Below are 23,494 nucleotides of genomic sequence, written 5' to 3'. Positions count from 1 at the left end.
TCCAACTCTCATACAATTCATTTTATAACATCTCAAAACCTAGATACTAAAAATATTATTAAGAAAAAATAAATATTATCATGATTCTCTCAATATTTTGATATTATGTTATCATGATTCTAAATTATAAAATTTATGATAATATATTATCATGATTCTATCGATAAAGATCGTGATCTCACATCAACTTCTAAATCATGAAATGGTTTAATAAATATTTTAATATTTATTATTAATTAAAAAGTTATATAATTATTATATTTTATTAGCTCTCTTTCTATGTATAAATTCATATTCACTATCAATAAAATTTTTGTTTGCTTGCACTCTCTCATCTTCTACTAAAACATACTACACAGAAGACCTTTTCTTCCTTCTACCATAAGATTACGGAATCATTTGTTCCATACTCGGAAGTAACCAGGTTTTCCCATGCCTTGCAAGTTTGTCCAACCGCGTGGCGATCGAACTATCATCTTCCAGTCCTCCTGCCGGAACTCTTCTCCTGTCAAAGAACGTGAGCTTCAAGAAAGCCATGAAGAAACGGAAACGCATCATTGCTTCCTCGTAGTTCCTTGAGTGAACCCCAAAGCGGTGAACTTTATTTAGGCTCCATATATATATATATATGTATATAAACCTCGCTCGTTCCATCTCGGTCAGTGTTCTGCTTCACGCGTCGGTGCTTACGGCTGCTACAATGGAAGAAGCCTTGGATGATGCTGCCTCCTCCGCTGAGCTCAATGGCGTCGTCTTGGGTAAGTTGGCTGCGTTCCTGTTGGTCCAAGCACTGGTGTGTGTGATTCTCATCAAGTCATCAAGCGTCTTTTCCTCCTTGCCGACGAGATCTGTCAGCTTCCGGCGAATCCGATCGGCGAGCATACGCCGGCTTTTGGCCTTACTCTCGGACTTGCCTGCCGGTGATGAGCCATCGACTGCGTCTTCCAATTCTGAGACCGCAAAGGAACGAGATGGCGTAGTGACATAAGTAGTATTGATGGTTGTAATAATTCTATGCAGCGAGTGCTGCACAACGTTTCATGTGATTTGGATGTGTGCATAGCTTGTACAAACTGTTTTAGCATCAAATAAGGAACAAAATCTCAATTACAGAAACATGGAAAATTTTTGGTTATCTGGAAGTCTGGAAACACGTCTGATTCACAAGCAAAACATACTTTTGGATAATCCAGCGAAACATATTAATTTTCTTTTACTTGTGTTAAGTAGTTTTATTTTGATAATTAGTGCAGCATGAGGACTCAAATTTGTATGAAATATTTAATATTAGATCGAGCGATGCTTTTCCCCCTTTAAATTGAACTGTTGAAATAACATAAAGTAAAGAAGTATGAGATCTGATAGGATAGAATGCGGAATAACCTTTATATATGAATATGCACTAGAAAACCATAATACGAGAATTAAATAAAATCATAATCAAATAGAATATCAAGATATATATGAAAAAAATTCTTTCAATGTGAAGAGAAAAAATTACGGGATAAAATAGAGATAATTTATTATAATAATAATAAATATATAAATCTCAATCTCTTGCCTAAAATCTTAGCAACAATCACAAGAGAATAACTGGGATACAAGGATCACGTCACTGTGCTCAATATCTAAATTCTCCCTAAGTAATCACGGTAAGAATCTACTATAGATTTAATATAATCCGAGAGAGTCTCTACGTTATTCTTATTTTCTTCCTTTTTTTTCTCCTCGAATTTTTATCTTTTTCTCCTCTCTTTTCTGCTGCAAGAATCACCACGTTGCTATAGTTTTTCTCCAAAAAATGCAGCCACCTGTCCCTCAAAACACAATCACCACACCCTTCAAAGAGGTGTGGGCTGTGTGGGCTGAATCCACCTTGGGCTGTCAGTCCAATAAGAACAGCTTTCACCGACATGACAAGGAAATATAACACAACCAACAAATGTTTTGTTAGTAACGTCCTTCGTTAAATATAAGACGTCCGTCGATAAATTTAACGGAGGCTGTTTCCCGCCTATTCTCTCCCGACAAATTTCGCATCGAGAGAGAGAGAGAGAGAGAGTGAAAGGATCTGATGGCGGAGGAAGAGAGGCGTCTCGCCGGCGAGATCGCGAGGGTTCTCGACGAGTGCCGCCTATCCCACGCCGTCCATCCCCGCAAGCTCAAAGAGCTCTCTGCCCTCCGCTCGGCCTCCGTAGCCGACGCTCATGCCGGCCTTTGCTTCTTCGCCGCCTTCACTCGAGCCGTCACTCCCCTCTTCGACTTTCCCCGACGCACCGTCTCCTCCGAACGCGCCGTCAGATTCGTCTCCGCCTTCGCCGCCCGCCGCGACGAGAAGGACGCCGTCGTCTGCGATGCCTTTCTGGAGGAGTTCCTCCGTTTCCTCCTCGTCGCCGCCGCGGCCGCCCATCGACCGGCTAGGTTCCGTGCCTGCCAGATCATCTCGGAGGTGATGAAAATTTTGACCTCATATTGGATGGATTTAGGGTTTTCTGCTATTGCTTTTAGATCCGTTGTTTTCTCCTTTACCCTTTCGAAAGATGAAGTTTCATCCTTTAATGAAACCTTCTCTCTTACGAATTGTTCTGTGAATCTCTGGAAATCCCTTTGTCATGCTGGTTAAAATTCTCAGATTGTCTTGTTTTACTCTCCATTAAAATTACGTTTTTGGACGTTATTCGGATGATATTTTGGATGTTTGAATCGACCAGGCACTTCCTGTAAAACCTGAAGATTGATATGTAAAAATGTCAAATACTTTACAAAATTTCTGCTACGTTCAACAGAATATTCTCTGCGAGTCTCAACTGGGGGCCAACTCAAAAATTGAATTTATAGATCTGATTTTTGTGATTGCCACTTCATTCTACTGATTGCGATAGATTTGGAGTCGTTGTGTTGTTCTGTTCATATTATGTCTTCTTCCTTCACTGCCTGTGCCTCTTCCCTCGACCTTTCTCTTTCTTTGGGTTTTGCCAGAGAGTCATTTACCTTAAAATTACCATTTTTTTTATCACAGATAATAATGCGGTTGCCGGATGATGCAGAGGTGAGCGATGAGCTCTGGGATGAGGTCCTAGACAGCATGAAACTGCGTGTTCGAGACAAAGTCCCAGCGGTCCGTGCATTTGCAGTCAGAGCTCTCTCACGGTTTGTGAATGATGGAGACGACAGTGACATTACTAATCTTTTTCTCCAGACTCTTTGTCAAGAGCAAAATACAGTATGTCTTTCGTATGGTTATGATTGCATGTATTATCCCTTGCTGTCCTAATGGGTCTTAAGGCATTTTGTCATATTGTGGTTCTCATAGTTTTGTTTTTACAATGATCAGGAAGTTCGAAAGACAATAGTTCTATCTCTGCCTCCCTCGAACATGACATCTGAAGCTATTGTTGGATCCACCCTTGATGTTAGTGAGTCAGTGCGGAAAGCAGCATACCTAGTCTTGGCAAGTAAATTTCCACTTCACAGTCTTAGGTAATGGTTGTTTGGGGAAAAAAAATAAAGTCCAACTGAAAGTAGTAGTGAAATTAATGATGAGCAGTTTTTTAATTTTGGAACTGTCAGCATCAAGCACAGGAACATTATCCTTCAGAGAGGGCTTTCGGATAGATCTTCATCTGTAAGAAAGGAGTGCTTGAAAATGCTGAAGGATGAGTGGCTTGCAAAGTGCTGCAGTGGAGATCTGATTGCCCTCATGAGATTTCTTGATGTGGAAACATATGAATCAGTTGGAGAGGCTGTTATGGAAGCTCTATTCAAAGATGGTACAATAATATTGAAAGAATACCAGAGTCCAAGACAGTTCTTGGCATCAAATCGTGAAAACACAGGTTATTGATTTACAAATATGCCTTTTAACTAGTGTTCAATCAAAGTAGATCATAGAGTTCCTGCCTAATGTTTACATAATTATTTTGTTCATCGATCCAATTGAGTGCCAAACTTTGTCCTTGTAAATGTTACAAATTTCAGAGTTACTCATGGTGATGTGATACATTTTCAAATGTGGATATAAATAGTCTTAGATCTTTTCATGTATTCCCTGAAAATTAGTATGTCTGATAGTTCTTGGGCTTTTAAGGAATGCAACTCTTTCAACATCTCACGTATAAAATCCCAATTGCCCATTTTTTGAGGAATATGTATGAATGTTCCACTTTGCTAAATCATAATATTGCCCAAAATTATTACATATACATCTTTTGGTAATATCTGGATTTCTGTTCAAAGCTTATATGTTTTTTGTTCTTTGGGATTTTTATGGAAGTTGAAACAAACATATGAAATTATGGTAATAATACCATTGTTAGAAAATAAAAAATTTGATCATTTTTTTGTGGTGTTGGTACTTTACATCTCTTATTTTCTTTCATTTTCCTGCTTGAGTCACACCAAGAGATGGTGCCTGTTTAGATTATGAGAAGATTGGTCATTTTAACTTCATATGGCTAGATAAATTAACCATAACATCATAGATTTTTCAGGATGATGAAGTTGTGCATAAAAGTCATGTTGTATAGCAGCAGGTAGTTGTCAAGATTAAATGTACTGATATCGGTGCAAGCATAGGATATCCCATGATCTGTGTCAAGGTATTTCAGTGCAGGCATATGATAACTCAAATTGACCTTTTAGGTTGTTATTGGAAGTTTTAATGTGTGAATAATTTGACTCAAAGTGGTGATCAAGGAGAAGGGATTGTCAGAATTCCTAGCTGAAAGACAATCTGAATGCTGTGACAATGTAAACATTGAATGAATGACAATAGAATATCTGATTAGTGTGATTTGTGAGCATAAAATCACATAACAAAAAACAAGTGCGATATTCCACAAATAGTGTGGCCATGACAAAAAGAGCTTAATAAAAAAAAAAACTTTTCTAGTTACCAATACACGAAGTGGAGAGATGGATTATTTTTAAATGGTATGTTTGCAACTGATCACTTAAATGAAAAAAAATGGTGGTTCAGAGTTCAAACCTTGGAGTGATGATCAGTGGTCAATGCAAAAATTATAAGTCAAACGAAAGTCACATTCATCAGATTTGTTCTTCAACTCATGTTTTTGCATATAAAGTCTTAGAAGTTGAGAGGATATAGGTACATTCTTTTTTAGATGTTTAAAATTTTTTTAGTAGTTATTCTTAGTTACACTAATATGAATAATATGTAGATTTTTCCCCAGTTAATTATATACCTTTTATTTTACATGAAGAATAGTTCTTTTTGTTACATGAATAATATCTTCCATAGTATATAACATTATTCTTTCAGAATTTGATAAAATTCATTATTTACGGATATTGTTTTTACTTTTCAGAAGGATGCACTTCCAACATTCAGCTGATGGATGCAGAAGCTACTCTTTATTGGAAAATCCTATGCAGGCATCTACAAAGTGAAGCTGAAGTAAGGACTTTGATCTTGTACTTCTAGAAGCATGTTTCATATTTCTTATATATGTATTGGTATCATTTAATATTATGATTGATCACTCCTTGATTTTAAGTGACAGGTAAGATTTTTGAGTTTTATGTGTTTATAAATCAAATGGTGATAAATCAACTACACATTGTTCCTTCCATCTCAATTTTATGCTAATATTTCTATCTCTGATCTCTATAATATGTTGAAAAGAAAGGAATATTTTAGAGAAAATGATACATTCTAATTGCAAAGGATATATATCGATGGTCCATGGTTAGACTGATATTGGCCTGATCTGTTCTAGTGTAATGACACATGGTATAACTCAGAGTTTGCTCTTTATGCGTCTGTGTGTGCGTTTGTTCTATAGTTAGATTACTTCTTGGTACCTAGTTTCACTCATTTATGGATGGAACTTCTCAGTTCACGTATCTCATTAAACTTGTGTGTCATAATTTTCTGCACAATTTCATTATACAGGCCAAAGGTAATGATGCTGCAACTACCACTGGCACAGAAGCAGCAATATATGCATCAGAAGCTTCAGATAAAAATGACCTTTTAGATGAAATTCTTCCAGCAACAGTATCCGACTTTGTTAGTTTGGTAAAAGTGCACCTTTCTGCTGGTGAGATGATGTTACTGGTCATTAGAAGTTATCCAATTAGATTGAGCAATTGCATGGCCTAAGTTGAACAAGTAGCTGCTCATAGCCATCTATCATATTTTTTTATTGCAGGACCAAATTATTGCTTCACATCTCGCCAGCTATTATTATTTGGTGCAATGCTTAACTATTCAGATGTTGCAAACAGGAAAGCTGCTAGTGAATTTGTGAATGAGCTTTTGCTCCGGCCTCTTGAGCATGAAGTTGATGATGATGGGAATAAGATTGTAATAGGAGATGGGATCAGCCTTGGTGGAGACAGGGAATGGGCCAGAGCAATATTAGAATTGGCAAAAAAAGTGCATGCTTCCATGGGTGAATTTGAAGCAGTAGTAACAAGTGTAATTAAGGAACTTGCTCAGCCTTGCAGAGAGCGAACTGCTGACTTCATGCAGTGGATGCATTGCCTTGCATTAACTGGCCTACTTTTGGAAAACATTCCTTCCCTCTGGAGCCTGCAAGGCAAAGCAATCGAACCCTCTGAGCTGCTCCATTCTTTGTTGCTTCCTGGGGTAAGTTGTTTAGGTGAACAGTTGACAGTTTAATGTAGTTCGAAAATACAATAAAAATTCAACTACAAACTTGTTCATATACCAGTCACTTAGTTCATCCATAACATTTTAATTTTAACCGCTTGGCAGTTGTAGTGGTATCCGGTTTCTAAGAGCCATTTCCCCCATTTTATGTAATGCAGGCAAAACATAGTCATATTGATGTTCAAAGGGTTGCAACAAGATGCCTTTCACTCTTTGGAATTTTAGAAAGGAGACCAACAGGAGAGCTAGTATCACAGTTAAGACAGTCCTTTATAGATGGTGCTACTTCAGTACGAATTATGGCTAGTAAGTCATTAATTGATCTGTTCACATGGCACGGTCCTCAAGAAGTTGATAAAGCAATTGGGATAGATATTAAACAGCCAAACAATGAAAAAGAAGGATTAGTATCCATAAATTCCTCAAATCTGAGGGATGATGAAAGCATTGGATTACTTGATCTGTTATACAATGGACTTAACAGTGATGACAGTGGTGAAGTTGGTGATGCTGATGATGATGAGAGTGTTCATTCTATCCTGGGAGAAGGATTTGCTAAGATTCTTCTTCTGAGTGAGAATTATCCAAGCATTTCTACATGTTTATCTCCTTTGATCTTACACAAGCTCGTTAACTTGTACTTTTGTGATGAAACCAAGGAATTACAAAGGTAAATACCAATTCAATCCTGTTTGTTATACATAGTTTCAAGAATACATATATTAATATTTCTAATTACAGGCTAAAGCAATGCTTATCCATATTCTTTGAGCATTATCCAGCCCTCTCGTGCACTCACAAGGCAAGTAATGGGTATTATGGTACATAAGACCTGCAACAAAATGTTCCTGCACATTCTTAGGTATCTCATATTCCTATTTTTCTGGTTCAGAGGTGTATCTCTACTGCTTTTATTCCTACCATGCGATCCTTGTGGCCTGGTGTCTATGGTAAGTCTGGGGGTCCTGCCATCACAGTGTCTAAACTGAGAAAACGTGCAGTGTTAGCGGCACACTTTATGTTGCAAATGATGCAAATCCCTCTTTTCTCAAACGAAAGGAAGGAAGATGAGCTTAGTTCTGGAAACCTCTCTAGTTCAGTCCAGACATCAGATGACTTTGACAGTGGGGAGGAGGGGATTGCTATTCGCATTGCTGCGGAGGTATTTCCCAAAATTCTTGTATGATTTGGATGCACGGTTAATTTTAGCTTCATGATTTAGTTTATGATCCAAAATCAGTATATTAAGGAATTCGGGTCAATGGTATAATCCCCAAATCTGGAGATGAAAGTTTCAATGTTTTAGCAAATTTTTTAATTAACCCTCAATGTTTTGCTGCCTTTTTATGTTCAACATCATTTAGGTAGCAGGCTGCCCAGAGAAGAAAACATCTGCAGGAAAATCATATATCTTGGCACTATGCAGGATAGCTGCTTCGATCAATTTTCGACCATCAGAGCAACATGCCATTAAGTGCATGAGGGGCCTTTTGAATGGCATGATCACCTCAATAACACGGGACAAAGAACTCGTCAAGGACTTGAATCTTATGGCAGCACGTCTCAGATCGCTTGATGAACATCCAGATGAAGGATTATCAGAGGACCAATCTACTGCTCTATTTGGTAGTACTACTTTTCTTTTCCTTTGTTTTTTATATTTCTTGCTCTGCTTGGGCGATACGAATTACAACATATCCATTTAGCAAGTGCTTATATGACCATGATCATCATGCTCAGGGAAGCTAGGAATTGAAGGCAACCTGAACATTGATACTTCCACAGTGATACCACCAACACCTGCACCACAGTCTGGCAGAACTGCAACAACCAGGCGGCGAAGGGTAAGGCGAGAAGTTTCTTCATCAGATGATGATGCACAATCTGTTCCTCTGGTTCCGATGACGCCTAGCCAAACCAACGTGCGTTCCCATAGAACAAGCAAAACAGCAGCAATGAGCAAGATAACTAACAAGACTGCAGTTGAATCCTCTGATGATGAAGATGGAGAGTCAGATGTGACATCAGATGAATTTTCAGAATGAATCTCCTGACGGTGATAGCAGGGTGAAAAGCATTACAGAACATGATTATCCATATTGCATTGATCAGAAAATCATTCTTAATCTTGTGAGTTCATTACTTTCTTTCTCCCGTAATTTTAGCTTCTAAATGTTGGATCAAAAGTGTTGTCAGTATTTTAGAGAGGAACTTGTATGGACACACTATTTGTCTATTAATAACTTGGCTTTGTTTTGTGGATCTCACATTGCCTATATGATGTAGAACATCTTGCACTTGGTTCTTTACAATTTAGGGTTTTGATATTGATACCGTTTGATGTCGGTGGTTGCTTTTGATCTCCGATGCTCAAGTTGAGCTCTTGAAAATATATTAGAATGTGAAAAAAAAAAGTTTATCTTCATTAATCATATTCATATTCACCCTTTATAGTCGGTCATTGGTTTGATGTTGGTGGTTGCTTCAATGCTTTTCTAAATTAGATTAGAAAGTGGAAAGAGAAAGAGGAGTCTAATCTCATTAATCATAACCATATAGTTGGTCATTGGTTTGATGTTGATGCTTTTTTTTGAGCTAGTTAGTTCAACATTCAAGTTTAGCTCTCAAAATTAGATTAGAACGTGAAAGGAAAAATAGAGAGTTTATCGATCATATCCATATTCACTCTTTATAGTCAATCATCTTTAGTTGCGCTTGTGGTTGAAGAAAATAATTTACGTAACAAAAAATATTTGTAGAATATTTTCTTCTGTTTAAGCTTCGCTAATGTGAAAGAGTCAGTCGTTTGAGGTCTACTAGCATTTTATCAGAGATACTTAACAGCCAACTGAGGTTGTTTCATCCAAGTCTGAGCGCAAATCTCTAATTCATAATTCATTTTATTTTCTTACTCTTTCCGCTTATCCTTAATCAAATAACTGGACACTTTACTGCCTATTAGCCCCTCTCAAAGTCCACAAAGCATGTCCATCTTATCTCTTAGTTTTCAATTTTTCGAGAATCTATTGATTGATGACTTACCAAAACACTGTAGCATTAGAGAAGTAATATGAATGTCGTTTTGAACAAGAGTTATATAAATATTTTTCTGACAAAAATATAACAATGATAAAATTTAAGAATGTATAATTCTGACTTGGCATGGCATTATAGTCCTAGAGAAGAGGTATGATTGAATATTATTTTGAAGAAAAATATGGTCAGCATAATATTTACTAAATGTGGAATGTTCACACAATTTTTATTGTAACATTTCAAAGGCATAAAATTTCTTATGACAAGTTTTTTTTCTGACATACATACATATTAGTAAATTATCCATTAAAATTTTTGAGTGAGTCAATGTTAATGTACACCTTGGTATGGCACCCCTGTAGAGCTCCAAGAATACAAACATCATTCTAAGATTTTTGATTCACATCATCTTCACTTACAAATTTCTCCTTGCCAATGGTCTAAATTTATCATATGTTGATAATACTGAGAGAGAAATTTTGTTTCCCTGACACCACTAGTAGTCCTCGAGAGAAAAAATGAATTACTCTTACTCTTGTGGTGTCCACAGGTCAGTGGGCAGCAAAACACAGTGATGTGTACAAAATAAGATCTTAATATGAACCCCTGCAGAATTCATGAGGTAGCAGTGTTCTGTACAATTTGCAGAACTTAATTGTTCTTCCCAACATTGCATTCATGGAAACTGCAAATGCTGATGAAATGGCTGTTCCAATTGTTTTGCAAGAACAAGCATCTTCTGCTGTCATTTATTTCCCCTGCTCTGCTCCAAGTGGCAGTAGTCATGGTTTCTTCTCCTAAATTTCTTCTCACATGACTCGAGTTCTGCAAGATAATAGTTACCGTTTCAGTCTTTCAGATTCTGCTGACGAGAAGAAAGGATTGCTTGGATGGAAACTATATCGGTTGAAAATTTTCAGACTGATGTCTTCCTCCTTGGCTGAAGGAGAGGCTTTATGATTCAGTCTGCAAAAGCTACGACTTTGACCTCTTCATCGATACCAGTGACAGACGAGACTCAGCACCATATGAGATAGTGACCATGGCATGCATGTAAGTGTGTTGTGATTGGCATGGTCAGCCTTGAGGCTTCCCAATAATCCCCATCTTCCATCTTAATCCTGGCTGCAATTTGCACAGCATATATAGGAGACCTGACTTGCTGCTCCACACCTCTTGTTTGATGGGGAGCCAATTCCACTGGGTCCAGTGACAGTGATCTGCATGTGCAGCTTCGTATTGGTCAGAGTAAAAGAGAGGGGAGGGGGGAGAGCACATGCCTTGAGAGGAGAGGTGTTGGGGATGACCTCCCCTCGGAAGGAAGCATGATGGCAAGGAGAGTTTTGCTGAAGTCTGAAAGCAACTGCACAGAGCAACGTGCTGGTGCGCGAGTCAGAATGAATGATGATAAAAGCTCATTCCACCAAACTTGCTGTTGCAGAACTAATCCCAGTGCTGCCTTTTGTTCATCCTTCGGGCACAAATCTCCACTCTCCCTGTTTCTGACCGTCGACAGTCACCCCCACGCAGCAGCCACTTGTTCAAGAATCCAATGTTGTCTCAATGACCACCCACCTACGACCCATAGAAAACAGTGATATAAGCTCTCCTCTCGCTCTCTCTCTCTCTCTCTCTCTCTCTCTGCGTCCCTGTCCTCACTAAAAACCAAGAGGATTCTTTAAGGGATGGCACTGTTCTTTAGGTCCTGTGGATATCTCACTTTGAAACCCCAACGTCGGCCACACGCTACAGCTTCTGCCAGGAGTACAAGAGGTCTGCGGCCTCTTTTGGATGGCGCAAGCACGGACCAACACTGTTTCCCCCTTGTCGTCGCATCCAACCTTTGCCAGCCAACATATGTGCTCGGCGATCACCTTCTCTCCTTTCGTTCCTTGAAGCCAAGCTGACCTGCTACGTCGGAACCTTGAAGGCTTCATATTGCAGAGGCGAAGCTAAGTAGCTCGAGATATCACAAGCAACATCTCATACTCCTGTCGGACCAATACATCCTTCGATGCTGATGATGATGATGATGATGATGATGATGATGATGCCTTAATCAACAAGTTTTTGATATCTGTAAGCAAAATATTCATGAACATTGAGCTGTGATTGAGTGATATGATATCTAAATCTGAATAAAGCTTGCCAAATATTGACGCTTGAGATTCGTGAGGCATGTGAAACCAGTGAGAGATTGTCATGCTGTCAGACCTTCACTAAAGTGGCAGGCTTTGAGACTGGTCATCTGATGATGATAAGGATCAGATGAACCTCCTCAATTATTATAGAGGATTTAAGGTTCAACTCAGAGATCTGGATCTTGTTTATACCTTCTCCTGCACACCTAAAGACACAAAAATCACTTACTCTATGGCAAAATCTATTATATTTATGAATGAATGTATGATTCTGATCAAATACTTAATTACCTTATATATATACATGTATATGTATATACATATATAACATGAGTGGAAAACTTACCATCTACTTTTTCTTTTTATGCAAAAACACATAAATATCCTTAGAAAGTCAATGATTTTTGTAGTTATCCCTTTAAATTTGGGTTTGACATACACATCATTTTAAAATTAAATAATTTACTATATGTTATTATTATTTAATGACTTTTAAAATTTTATTATGATGATAAAAGATTAGGTACTTTATATTTTTTGTACACTTAAATTTAACAAACTAATGTTAATTAGAGTTAAGAATCTTTTAGATAAATGTTAATGACAATGACATATGTGAAGGATCTATTCAATCTCGGATTTTGACGATGAAACTAATTAATAAGTGTTTATGATTTAATCTGCGTTTTGAGTGGCGTAGGATGCTTCGATCATGGAGAGACAATTAAAGCATGAAGAATCATGTTGGGCCAGAGGAAAACGTGTCAAAAGATTGGACGTCGCACTGAAGGATCGGTCGATATATCGACAGAAGGCTTCGGACCATAGATTCGAGCATCGGGCCAAGAAGAGTGGATATTGCGCCAAGGATATGGGAGTTACGGAGGTCAACTGACCGATTGGACAATAGGCCGCAAGAGAGGACGATGCGCCAAAGAATCGGACTAAGCGTCGATAGACCAATGACATGTCGAACAACATAATTCATGCTTAGTAATAATTATCTAGATCGAAGTGTGTTTTTATGTGTGCAGGATTAACTACGATAGCAAAGCATAAAGCAAATGAAGTCTCGGAGTTAAGAACATAACTTCATTGGGAGTTCGAGAGTTCGTCAGAAGTCCGGACGTTCGTCGGAAGTTCTACCGGAATTGATCGAGAAGTCTAGGAGCTTGCCAAAGAAGCTCATCAGAACTTGCCAAGAAGATCGTGTGAAGTCCAGAAGCTTGCTTGGAGTCCGTTGGAACATTACCGAGAGTTCGTCGGAAGGTCATCGGAAGATCGCCGGAAGAAACTAGACTTACAGACTTGTTTAGCTTAGTAAATGTATTAGAGTTAGTAGTTAACGTATAATTGAGATTGAAATTGGGACAACCCAATTAGGGGCTAGTTGGGCCCATGTATGAACTATGTTGGGCTCAATGAAAAGGTCCAAACAATGACCTAAGAGGTGACACCGTCATGACATAGTCTTTGATATTGTGTCGAGCAGTGGTACAGCCCGCCCAATGTCAGAATGACACTGGCGGTGGTACCACCCGTACTTAGGAAACCCGGGATGAGATATTTTTAGGCTCTAAGTTTGAATCAACTTGAGGCCTATAAATACCTCTCTCATCGCTAGTTAAATAACACACAACTAAGAGCAAAAAAAAGAAAGAAAACTCTGTTTCAATTGTGTGTGAACTCCTCTCAAAGTTCTAAGTGTTAGAATAGTTTGAGAGAGGAGTAAGTGGGGGTGTAAGGGTTATCTCTAAACCTAGTAAAAGGAGAAAGAGCGGTATGATTGGTCTTCGCCTATTGAAGGAATACCGATAATGGATGCCGGTGGTCTCGACAAAAAAGGAATCGATGGAGGGATGTAGGTCACGACGATCGAACCACTATAAAAATCTAGTTTGTAATTCGTCTTGAGCAATTTACTTACTTGCTTGCTTTATATCCACTATGCTCTTTCGTATGCTTTGAAGCTATCTTTCCGAAATCGATTTTATCGTATGAAGAATTTTTAAAACTGACGTAATTTTTACCATTATACTAATTCACCTCTCCCCTCTTAGTGCCTACTCGTTCCTAACATGATCTTAATATCCAGAGGGATATTTCTGCCCTTTTTTGTGATACTTTAATCGAATTAACTATATATATATATTAGATATATAATATGCATTGTTATAGGAGGTAGGTAAGCCAATATAAACTTTCACGGGACTTATTTGCACAAAAACACCATGTCATTTCTGGTGTCACGACCAAATCAGACTTTAAATAAGGAATCATTCGAGTACAGCCTGTTTGCATCAATAACTGCGTCACTAAAGGAAATATTTTACTTGCAAAACACGGTGACGCGTGTCAAGTTATGGTGGGTGGTCAACGCTCTTTGGTCTTCCGTCCTGGGAGCTGATCGAATCTGGACACGCTACAGGAAGGCCTCGGATGCGGTCTTCCTCCCCGCGGTTAACCGTACCGCCGTTTGGCAAAAGCGTCGTAAATCGATTCGATCACCGCCCGGACCGGTGACGGAACCCCAATGCAGTGAAACAAACAGCCTTCTCTCTCTTCTGTTTTGGACGACTAAAATATATAACTTCACTCTCCGCTCTTAGGATTTTAAACGGGACGAGAGGACGACGACGGAGGAGGTTAAAGCGAAAGCTGCCAAAAAGAGAGACGAATTAGGGTTCCATTAGATTCTTTTTTCCTTACCGTGTTTTCTTAGATCGACGACTTGGAACCCTGAGAAGACCCCCACGCCGATCGGAGCGGAGCTTGGAAATAGTTTTTGTTTTATTTTTCTTTTCGATTTTTTGTGAGCGGGAAGGGTTGGTGGTTGGATCCGAGATGGCTCATCCGAGCGGCGGCGGGGAGGCGGAGTTGCCCGCCACGCTGTCGGGTTCCTTTAAAGGGGACGGGAAGGCGGCTTCGAGGCGGAGGGCGTCTATCCGGCGGAGCTTGGAGGCGGATGAGTTCATCAATCTGTTGCACGGGTCGGATCCGGTCAAGGTTGAGCTCAACAGGCTCGAGAATGAAGTCAGAGGTAGGATTGTGGTTCGATCTGCTGGGTTTTTCTTGCTCTGAAATGATTGAAAGATCGCGTCTTTAGATCCTAGGTCTTTTTGGTTTTAGATAAGGATAGGGAGTTGGGGGAGGCTCAAGCAGAGATTAAGGCGCTGAAGTTGTCTGAGCGTGCAAGGGAGAAGGCGGTCGAAGAGGTTAATATTTTTACATTTGTATTACCTTTTGTCCTATTGGATATCTCCTTAGCTTCGTTTTGTGTTGCGTACCGTATCATCAGGCTATTAGCAGTGAATTGTTTTTTTCGCTATTGTTGATCTCGGTCATTGTTCTTATACTTTGTTCTTGTTCCGTTTGGCTTCTTGGTTTATTTAGCACTTTGATGTGATAAAAACTGGTCTCTTTTTTCGGTAACTTGCTTAATTTTAGTTTCCGCGGGTTTAGTAAACCATCGCTAACCCAAAAGAAATGGATTTTCACTCAACCTTCTACCCACAATCATTCTGCTGAGTGAATTTGTTTCATCTATCTTGTATTGGGAAACTTCTCCATCATCCTTTTCTTGTTTAATTTGTGCCTTCTTTCTTAGAATATATATATTTTCTTCCAAATCCTTTGCATTTTTCTGAAGCTTAGATTATGTTGTAGTATTGGTTACTAATGACAATGAGTTGAAGTTTGAGAAAATTGGAGGTGCTCTGATCCTGCTCCTTTCCATGCAGCTTACTGAGGAATTGACCAAGGTGGATGGGAAGCTCAAGTTGACAGAGTCTATTCTAGAGAGCAAAGTACCTTCTAGCGTACATTGTTTCATTGTCATTTTTTTACACTGACTTTCAGTCTGAGTTTATTAATTTGAGATATTTTGCAGAATCTTGAAATTAAGAAGTTAAATGATGAGAAGAAGGCTTCGATGGCTGCCCAGTTTGCAGCAGAAGCTACCCTCAGAAGGGTTCATGCTGCTCAAAAGGATGATGATATGCCACCAATCGAGGCCATTCTTGCACCACTTGAAGCAGAGATAAAGCTCGCCCGCCAGGAGGTATTGTGTTTTTCAGTCCTGTAGCCCAATCTTTGCTAATCTCTGGAATGGCTAAAATTATTGGCAACTGCAGACTTTTACAATTTGCAACATTGGTATTGAGATCTGGATCAGATAGGGATGATATGGTAGGAATTGTCAGGATGTTCTGAATTAGATTGGCTGGATTAAACTTGACCAGATTGGATTGATGGGATTGGAATAGGCTAAGAAAATAATTTCAAAGTAAAAATAGAAAACTACTAGAAGGAAATACAATATAATTTAATAATATGAAATAACTTTATCATAAAAGATTCTTTTATCTGCATATTCTGTAATGTATCTATGTTTTCGTAAAAGTCATAAGGAACTGAAATATCAAAGAATAACATGTATAAATGGTAACCATATTATGCAAAAAAATATTTTTGTAGCAGATGACTATATGTCATACAAAAGATACAATAGAAGATGATAAACCTCACTGTGGCCCCTATAATTCTCTAATTAACATGCGGGTGATATGTTGGTAATGCAAAAACAGAAGAATTAAATTTGAATCCTATGACATCTTTTTAACGTCATAGCATCTTTCTTTTCTTCAGTGATCAAGGACTATCTTTAATATTCATATTTCTCACTGCACACCCTTTTCTCCCTATCTTGACAATCGATGATGGGTATTTCAACACATGGCAGATGAGAAATGCAATTATTGGAACAAAAAGCAAATAGTAGTTGTGTCTTCTCCACTATTTCTTAAGTCATAGTCACATTCTGGCTTTTCTCCATGTTAGCTTTCCTCTCCTCCTTCCCTCGTTCCTTTTCTCTTTCTTATTTATAGTTTTTGTAATTGGCTAAAATGGTTGAAAATCAGGCTAATTTGGTTGAGTTTAGTTGGTTTTATATATTTCCTACTGGTTTCAACCCCTATGGCCATAATTCTGAAATTGGATAGGTCTTGGCTGACATTAATATGGTCCAGGTGTATCATGTTGGAGTTAGGGTGCACCACAAACTATGGATTTTTCTTGAGTTCTTGTATAAGAATTTTAACAAAGTTCTTTTTGTTGTATTATTAAAAACAGTAGTTTGCCTTTTCTAATCCCGAGGAAGATTTTTTTGTCATTTCAAGATTACTATTTCAAAATTGCTGTCATTTCAAGTTTAATCCCACATCGGAAGTGGGTTAAGAATAAGATTGACTTAAAAGGATCTGATAAGCGTATTATTATTAACTTCATCTTAAACATTTTAAGCTAGTTGTTTGGGTTAGAGGATGTCAAGGTCTTAAGTAGGGGAGATTGTAACATCCCGATTTAATCCCACATCGGAAGTGGGTTAAGAATAAAATTGGCTTATAAAGGTTTGATAGGTGCACTACTATAGTTTCAGCTTAAGCATTTTGAACTGTCAATTATCCCATTAGATTGGGTCGTGACACTTTTGAAACTATTCTTGTCATTGTTGGCTTCCTTTTGAATTCTTTTTAGTTCTTTCATCCTTTCTTGCAAAACTTTATGCACTTTCAGTGACAAACCTTCTTTCCTCTTTGCACTAACCTTCTTTCCTTCTTGATAACATTTCCTAGCAATTTACAATAATGTTGCTTAGTGGTTGCTTTTGCTTCTTAACAGATGTATACTGGACTATTTTTGGTTACTGTGCTTGTCTAGTAAGGATTTTATTAAGGTAATCGTAAATACCAAATTTTGAGCTCCACCTCAGGTTCAATTATTGTTTCTGGAAAGTGCAAATTTCATATGATGCAGTACTGCTTTTGTTGTTGTTTAACAAATAACACACACTTCATGGATAATCACCAAATAAGTACTATAAAGAACAAGATTTTGTTAGAAAAATCAAGTAACAGTAGGAGAAAAAATTGGCAGTGAGATTGTTTATATTAATTGGTTGTTTAGAATGTATTGCATGCATTTCTCTTGACAGTATTGAAATTTTCTTTCGTTGTTGATATACTACCCTAAGGAAGCAAAAGACAGAATGTTTATTAGTACAAATATTCTTGTGCAGATTGCAAAATTGCAAGATGACAATAGAGCACTGGATCGTCTAACCAAATCAAAGGAGGCAGCCCTCTTGGAGGCAGAAAGGACAATAGAAATAGCTTTGGCAAAGGCTTCCATGGTGGATGATCTGCAAAACAAGAACCAGGAGTTAATGAAACAGATTGAGATTTGCCAGGTAAAATGGAAGTCTACCATAGAAAAGAACTGAGTAATTTGGTTATACCAAAGTCACTATTTGCTTATTCCCTCCATCTTAGGAAGAAAACAAAATCTTCGACAAATTGCATCGTCAAAAGGTTGCTGAAGTTGAGAAGCTTAGCCTGACTGTAAGAGAACTTGAAGAAGCTGTCCTTGCTGGTGGTGCAGCTGCAAATGCTGTTAGAGACTACCAGCGCAAAGTTCAAGAGATGAATGTAGACATTTTTCCTTTGAAAAAGTTGATGTGTTTTGAAGAACTCTTCTCACCCAATTTTGTTCTTTCTTCTACCATTTAATGATCATTTATATCATGACCTTTTTACCCATACTACTTAGGAAGAGAGAAAAACCCTTGACCGTGAACTTGCACGCGCAAAAGTTACAGCTAATAGAGTTGCAGTTGTTGTGGCAAATGAATGGAAAGATGCTAATGACAAAGTAATGCCTGTCAAACAATGGCTTGAAGAACGAAGGTTCATGCAGGTATGCATTATTGACACACTTCATTTCTCATATGATCTTCTTAAAATTGTTGCATCTCTCTCTGGCTCCCTTCAATTCCTTTCTGCTTTATACATGTATGTAGTTTTATGCTTGTTTTTCATCTGTAAGCATACCATTTTGTTTATCTGCACAACTGGTAAAGAGAATAACTAACCTTCGGCACTATTCCTTCAGGGTGAAATGCAGCAACTACGTGATAAGCTTGCTATTGCAGATCGTACTGCAAGATACGAAGCTCAGTTAAAAGTATAAACTTTTTCCATTGGATGCGTGGATTTCTATTTGCTTTCTGTTTATTTTGCAGTAAACAAAAATAATGTGTTTGCCCTTTAAACTTCACAGGAAAAATATCAGTTGCGCCTTAAAGTCGTAGAAGAGGGATTGAGAATGTCATCCAGTGGTTCCAGCCGTACTAACATTGAAGCGAAGAGTGTAACTAATGGCTCTACCCGTCGTCAATCTATTGGTGGAGCTGAGAATCTCTCCAAGCCTTTGTTCAGTGGATCTGTAGTTCGGAGATCACCATCCTTTCAGTTGAGATCTTCGCTCTCAAGTAACACCAGTGTAGTACTAAAACATGCAAAGGGGACGTCAAAATCATTTGATGGTGGCACTAGGTCATTGGATAGGGGTAAAGTCCTTGCAATTGGAATGAGCCATTCACTCAACAGATCTTCTGATGGTAACATTGATGCAAGTAACACTTGTGAGGGGATTCCAAATGAGAAACTCTGTGAGCACAACAGTGCTGATTCAGATGATACTGTGTCTGGTCTTTTGTACGACATGCTACAAAAGGAGGTGATCACCCTACGAAAAGCATGTCACGAGAAAGATCAAAGCCTGAAGGACAAAGATGATGCAATTGAGGTGATGCTTCTTATGCCTTTAGTTTAATTACTGAAGTGCAAGGTCAATTTACAAGAATCATAACTTGCTCCTTTCTTATGGATGGTCAGATTTTAGCCAAGAAAGTGGATACTTTGACCAAAGCAATGGAAGTAGAAGCCAAGAAAATGAGAAGGGAAGTAGCCACTATGGAGAAAGAGGTAGCTGCTATGCGAGTGGAGAAGGAACAAGACAGCAGGGCCAAGCGGTTTGGTAGTTCGAAGGGTCCTGTACATGTTTCTCAACTGCTTCCTGGAAGGTATCTTTATAAACTTCAGGATTATTCTATAATATATATGTTTTAGTTATAGTTATCTGGCTTTCAATTATAGTTATCTAGCTGCTATGCGAGTGGAGAAGGAACAAGACAGCAAGGCCAAGCAGTTTGGTAGTTCAAAGGGTCCTGTACATATTTCTCAACTGCTTCCTGGAAGGTATCTTTATACACTTCTGGATTATTCTATAATATATATGTTTTAATTATAGTTATCTGGCTTTCAATAATAAATCGAACTAAGCTAATTGGATGGACAAAACTTTTCTAAAGAACCACCAACGAGATGATATTATTGGTGTTCCTGAAGATTCATAAGAAAATTGGATTTGGTTTCTTGAATTTTGTTTTGTTTTTTGTTTTTTTTTAAAGTTGACCATCTCTAAAGAACCAGGGAGAAAACATTGGTGGACTCAGGACATCAGGCTTAGTTTTATGTTTATCTTCTAGGACATGCTTTTTAGACATGTATCATGTTCGGTGACTGGATAGGTGATAGGGGTAGCTTGATTTAGAGGCCACGGATCACTAGTATTCTCAGAGATCATCAAATGATGCCTCAACACATGTACTTGCTGTCTGCAGAATATGTTATTCAGTGTTAATGACTGATCGGTCTTCATTATTAATTGGGGACACCAAGGAAGCATTGAAGTCAATAGTAACTTTGGACTTTAGGAAAGAGGTCTTTTGTGGTTGACTACCAATCTTGTGGTTAATCATACTAGAAGATCCATGGTTGCTGGTGAAAAGTTTACTCTGTCATGCCTCTTTGCAACTGAATCCTCTCAGTTCACAGAAGTTCCTATAATTTGGTCTAGTTCTCTTTCCTTATAGCAGTCTTGGCTTTGGAAGCATGCTTAATATCTTATGTCAAATGAAATTAAGCTCTCGAGGTTGCTTCACTTATGCTATTCTCATTTATCTTCTTTGGATTTACTCATGGATACCTATCTTCTCTGAACAAGTCAAATAGGGCCAACTAAATGATGATAAACAGGCTCATTAATCTACTGGATCTATAACCTTTATCTAGCATTATTGCAAGTAGTTTTCCTGAATCCTTGGGATGATTCCAGGACCATACAATGGATACTGAACTATCTGAGTTTGGTAAGTGCAATGCCTTTTTGCTGTGTGGAACGTTGATACATTAATTTGCAGATACTATGCCTAGCATGCATTTGTGGAAGAAAATTTAAATTGTCAACGTATTCTGCAGGAACCTGCCAAGGACAGGGATGACGCGGAACCTTCAATGACACTGGATTCAAACCGAAAGTGGCATGGAATATTTACATCAACTCCACTTTCCACTTTCTTTTATTTTTTACTTTCCCTTTTCATTCTTCATTCAAGTTAAGATAGAAAGAAGCATTGGCGGTGATCCTTGATCGCAAGGAAGCAGATTAGAAGGCGCAGCTGACATTACTGTTGTAGCTGAGTGGAAGTGATGATGAATTTGACTAACCTTATGGGACACTTTTTAGGTGATAAATGCCTGGCCTTTTCAGCTGTATAGGTTGCACGTGTTCTTTTGATAACGTTTATGTGTGGTGATTTATTTGTCTTTATTTGTGAATATTATTGTAATGTCAGATCAATGCTAATGCTACTCGCCAAAATTGTGACGTCAGTTTCTTTCGATCGACACTCTTTGCTGACTGGAGTAGTCTTTGCTAACTTGATAGATATTGTAACAAGGTTAGCATGAGAGTGAGAAGGGTGTATAAAGTTGATATGTGACAATATAATTTGTGATGACATTGCTATGAGTTTTCTATTTAGAGTCTTCTACTTATTATTCATAATTTTTTAAAAAATAAAAAAGTTAATATTTTATTATTAGTAGTCTTTTTTATTTTTTATTTAATATTTTTCTTTCTCACAACCCTCACTTGTGCATTTTGCTATTGTTGACAACCGATCTCCATCGGTTGTTGATCATCATCCCTAGTCTATCTCCATCGTCAATCATCGTTAGTCTATTTATTGCACTCTATAGCAAGGTTTGTCGTACCGGACAGTATCGCCCGGTATGGGTGGTACGTACCAGTCCGACAGGCCAGCGGTACGCGGATCGTCTCCGTACCGTACACTGTAGCAGTGTACAGTGCTCGGTACACGTGAGTGTACCGCTCGGTACACTTGGGTGTATCGAGTGGTATACCGTATCGTACCGGTACCGAGCCCGGGTCGAAACGTCGGTACGGTACAGTACAGCAAACCTTGCTCTATAGACTCTTTTCATAGCTTCCCATAACTCTTGCTTTGTGCTTTGACTATGGGTGCTATCATCGTTGTTGGCATCCCTATTCAATCTCTCATCGTTCATTGTTAATGATCGTCCGTCCTTAGTCTATCTACTTGTGCTATCCTATAGACTCTCCCCATAGCTTGTCACATCTAACTTATGCTTTGTGCTTGATTGTAAGCATCATCATCGTCATTAGCATCTCTAATCTCTCTTATTGCTCATTGTTAATCATCGTCGTTAGTCTATCGACTTATGCACCCTATAGACTCTCCCCTCCCTATAGACTCTCCCCTAGCTTATCGATGGTGAGCGTCATCATCGTTGACTCTGTTAGTTATAGACAATAAATTATAAGAGGACAACATCACTATCAGAAAAAACGAGAAAAAAGAAGAAAATAAATTATAAGTAATGAATGAAAATCTTTTATTAGAATTAAATTATAAATTAAGAGCATATTTATCCATATATAAAGAGATAATTTAGAAAATATTTAAAAGTTTTAAAATTATAAATAAAAATAAAATTATAAAATAGTAATATCCTATTAAGAAAAAATAAAAAAACAGAAACACCATATGAAAAAAAAAAAATCACCGAATAGAAAATGTATTTATTTGCAAATGGAAGAACGTGGAGGCGTCCATCGTGGTGGCACCACCACGTCACACAATTCAATCCCACTGCACACGTTTCACTATAAGCATAATTTTATATACGAATCCGAAACCAAACAAAACTAGATTTCGACAAAATCCATCTATCCAAATCTCCGCGTTTACTCCTCGCGAATTATGTGCACCAACCAAAAGATTTCATACAAACCCACCGACGTCAACTCCGAATCACGCCCTTTTTTGTATGGCTTCATCTTCGTGTACAGCGACCACCGCTATGCGCGTCCGGTCCACTTATATCCTGACACGTGGTTGCGACATGTGGCCACCGCGTCTACGTTAGAAATCCTACGGCGCATCTGCCAGTTCGGTGTGCCGTGTCGCTCCCCGAACGCATAGAAGCTTCTCTGCCGCTGCAAGATCCACCGTCCAATTTGTTTATCATGCACATCGCATCCATCAGAGGGCCAATATCTATCGACGTATGTGACTAGTGGGTTGAGTCGGATCGAGTCAAGCAACCCATTGACAAATCACGACATATTATAATATATATATATATATATATATATATATTAAAAATAAAAAATGGAATTAATTGCTATTGCTTTATATTAATAAACATATATCTTTCGGATGAAAATATACTACCAAAGACATTAAATTCATCATCAAGATTTCATGAAATTAGTTTTAACATATTTCACGCATTCCATCGTAATTTTGAGCTAATATCTCAAAGAAAATAATCATGATTGTGGGCACTTTATATCATCATTTATCCTTCTAAAGAAAACCTAAAATGTCTCATATTACTTTCTATTTTTGAGCATTAATTTGGATTTCACTATCTTAAATAACTGACGTTGA

The 23,494-nt window shown here is 38.1% G+C and overlaps 2 protein-coding genes and 1 long non-coding RNA gene across 4 annotated transcripts; all 3 read left to right on the top strand.

Annotated features, from left to right (window-relative positions):
• The first annotated feature begins 500 nt into the window (after positions 1-500).
• On the top strand, positions 501-1,135 carry LOC108951202 (uncharacterized). The gene is made up of 2 exons (XR_001975521.2): positions 501-758; positions 856-1,135. It is a non-coding gene; the product is annotated as an uncharacterized LOC108951202 (long non-coding RNA).
• A 905-nt stretch (positions 1,136-2,040) lies between these two features.
• Positions 2,041-8,892, top strand: LOC135623912 (uncharacterized). The gene is made up of 12 exons (XM_065127376.1): positions 2,041-2,449; positions 3,020-3,223; positions 3,335-3,480; positions 3,571-3,836; positions 5,328-5,416; positions 5,915-6,062; positions 6,174-6,613; positions 6,796-7,307; positions 7,379-7,439; positions 7,530-7,799; positions 8,002-8,263; positions 8,378-8,892. Exons 1-12 carry the CDS (start codon positions 2,075-2,077, stop codon positions 8,680-8,682), a joined length of 3,078 nt encoding a protein of 1,025 aa, XP_064983448.1. The 5' UTR covers positions 2,041-2,074; the 3' UTR covers positions 8,683-8,892.
• Positions 8,893-14,417: 5,525 nt separating this feature from the next.
• Positions 14,418-21,386, top strand: LOC135585703 (microtubule-associated protein 70-2-like). 2 transcript variants are annotated; one of them, XM_065125671.1, is made up of 13 exons: positions 14,418-14,854; positions 14,944-15,029; positions 15,555-15,620; positions 15,704-15,874; positions 17,891-18,061; positions 18,144-18,299; positions 18,421-18,567; positions 18,763-18,834; positions 18,931-19,458; positions 19,548-19,735; positions 19,809-19,910; positions 20,830-20,863; positions 20,973-21,386. In XM_065125671.1, the coding sequence occupies exons 1-13, from the start codon at positions 14,659-14,661 to the stop codon at positions 21,111-21,113; spliced, it is 2,058 nt and encodes a 685-aa protein (XP_064981743.1). In that variant the 5' UTR covers positions 14,418-14,658; the 3' UTR covers positions 21,114-21,386. The 2 variants fall into 2 exon arrangements, with proteins under 2 accessions (XP_064981743.1, XP_064981744.1); XM_065125672.1 differs by lacking the exon at positions 20,830-20,863 and having other exon boundaries at positions 14,419-14,854.
• The last annotated feature ends 2,108 nt before the right edge of the window (positions 21,387-23,494 follow it).

Source organism: Musa acuminata, chromosome BXJ2-9 (assembly GCF_036884655.1).
Source record: "Musa acuminata AAA Group cultivar baxijiao chromosome BXJ2-9, Cavendish_Baxijiao_AAA, whole genome shotgun sequence".
Classification (NCBI taxonomy): domain Eukaryota; kingdom Viridiplantae; phylum Streptophyta; class Magnoliopsida; order Zingiberales; family Musaceae; genus Musa; species Musa acuminata.
The sequence above is the reverse complement of the archived record's forward strand: the minus strand, read 5'-3'. Positions and strand labels throughout refer to the sequence as shown.

Coding starts and splice junctions, on each gene's coding strand:
- LOC135585703 (XM_065125671.1), top strand. CDS start 14,659: ATGGCTCATCCGAGCGGCGGCGGGGAGGCGGAGTTGCCCGCCACGCTG. Junction 14,855..14,943: donor GCTCGAGAATGAAGTCAGAG/GTAGGATTGTGG, acceptor TTTTGGTTTTAG/ATAAGGATAGGGAGTTGGGG. Junction 15,621..15,703: donor AGTCTATTCTAGAGAGCAAA/GTACCTTCTAGC, acceptor GATATTTTGCAG/AATCTTGAAATTAAGAAGTT.
- LOC135623912 (XM_065127376.1), top strand. CDS start 2,075: ATGGCGGAGGAAGAGAGGCGTCTCGCCGGCGAGATCGCGAGGGTTCTC. Junction 2,450..3,019: donor CCTGCCAGATCATCTCGGAG/GTGATGAAAATT, acceptor TTTTTATCACAG/ATAATAATGCGGTTGCCGGA. Junction 5,417..5,914: donor ATCTACAAAGTGAAGCTGAA/GTAAGGACTTTG, acceptor TTCATTATACAG/GCCAAAGGTAATGATGCTGC.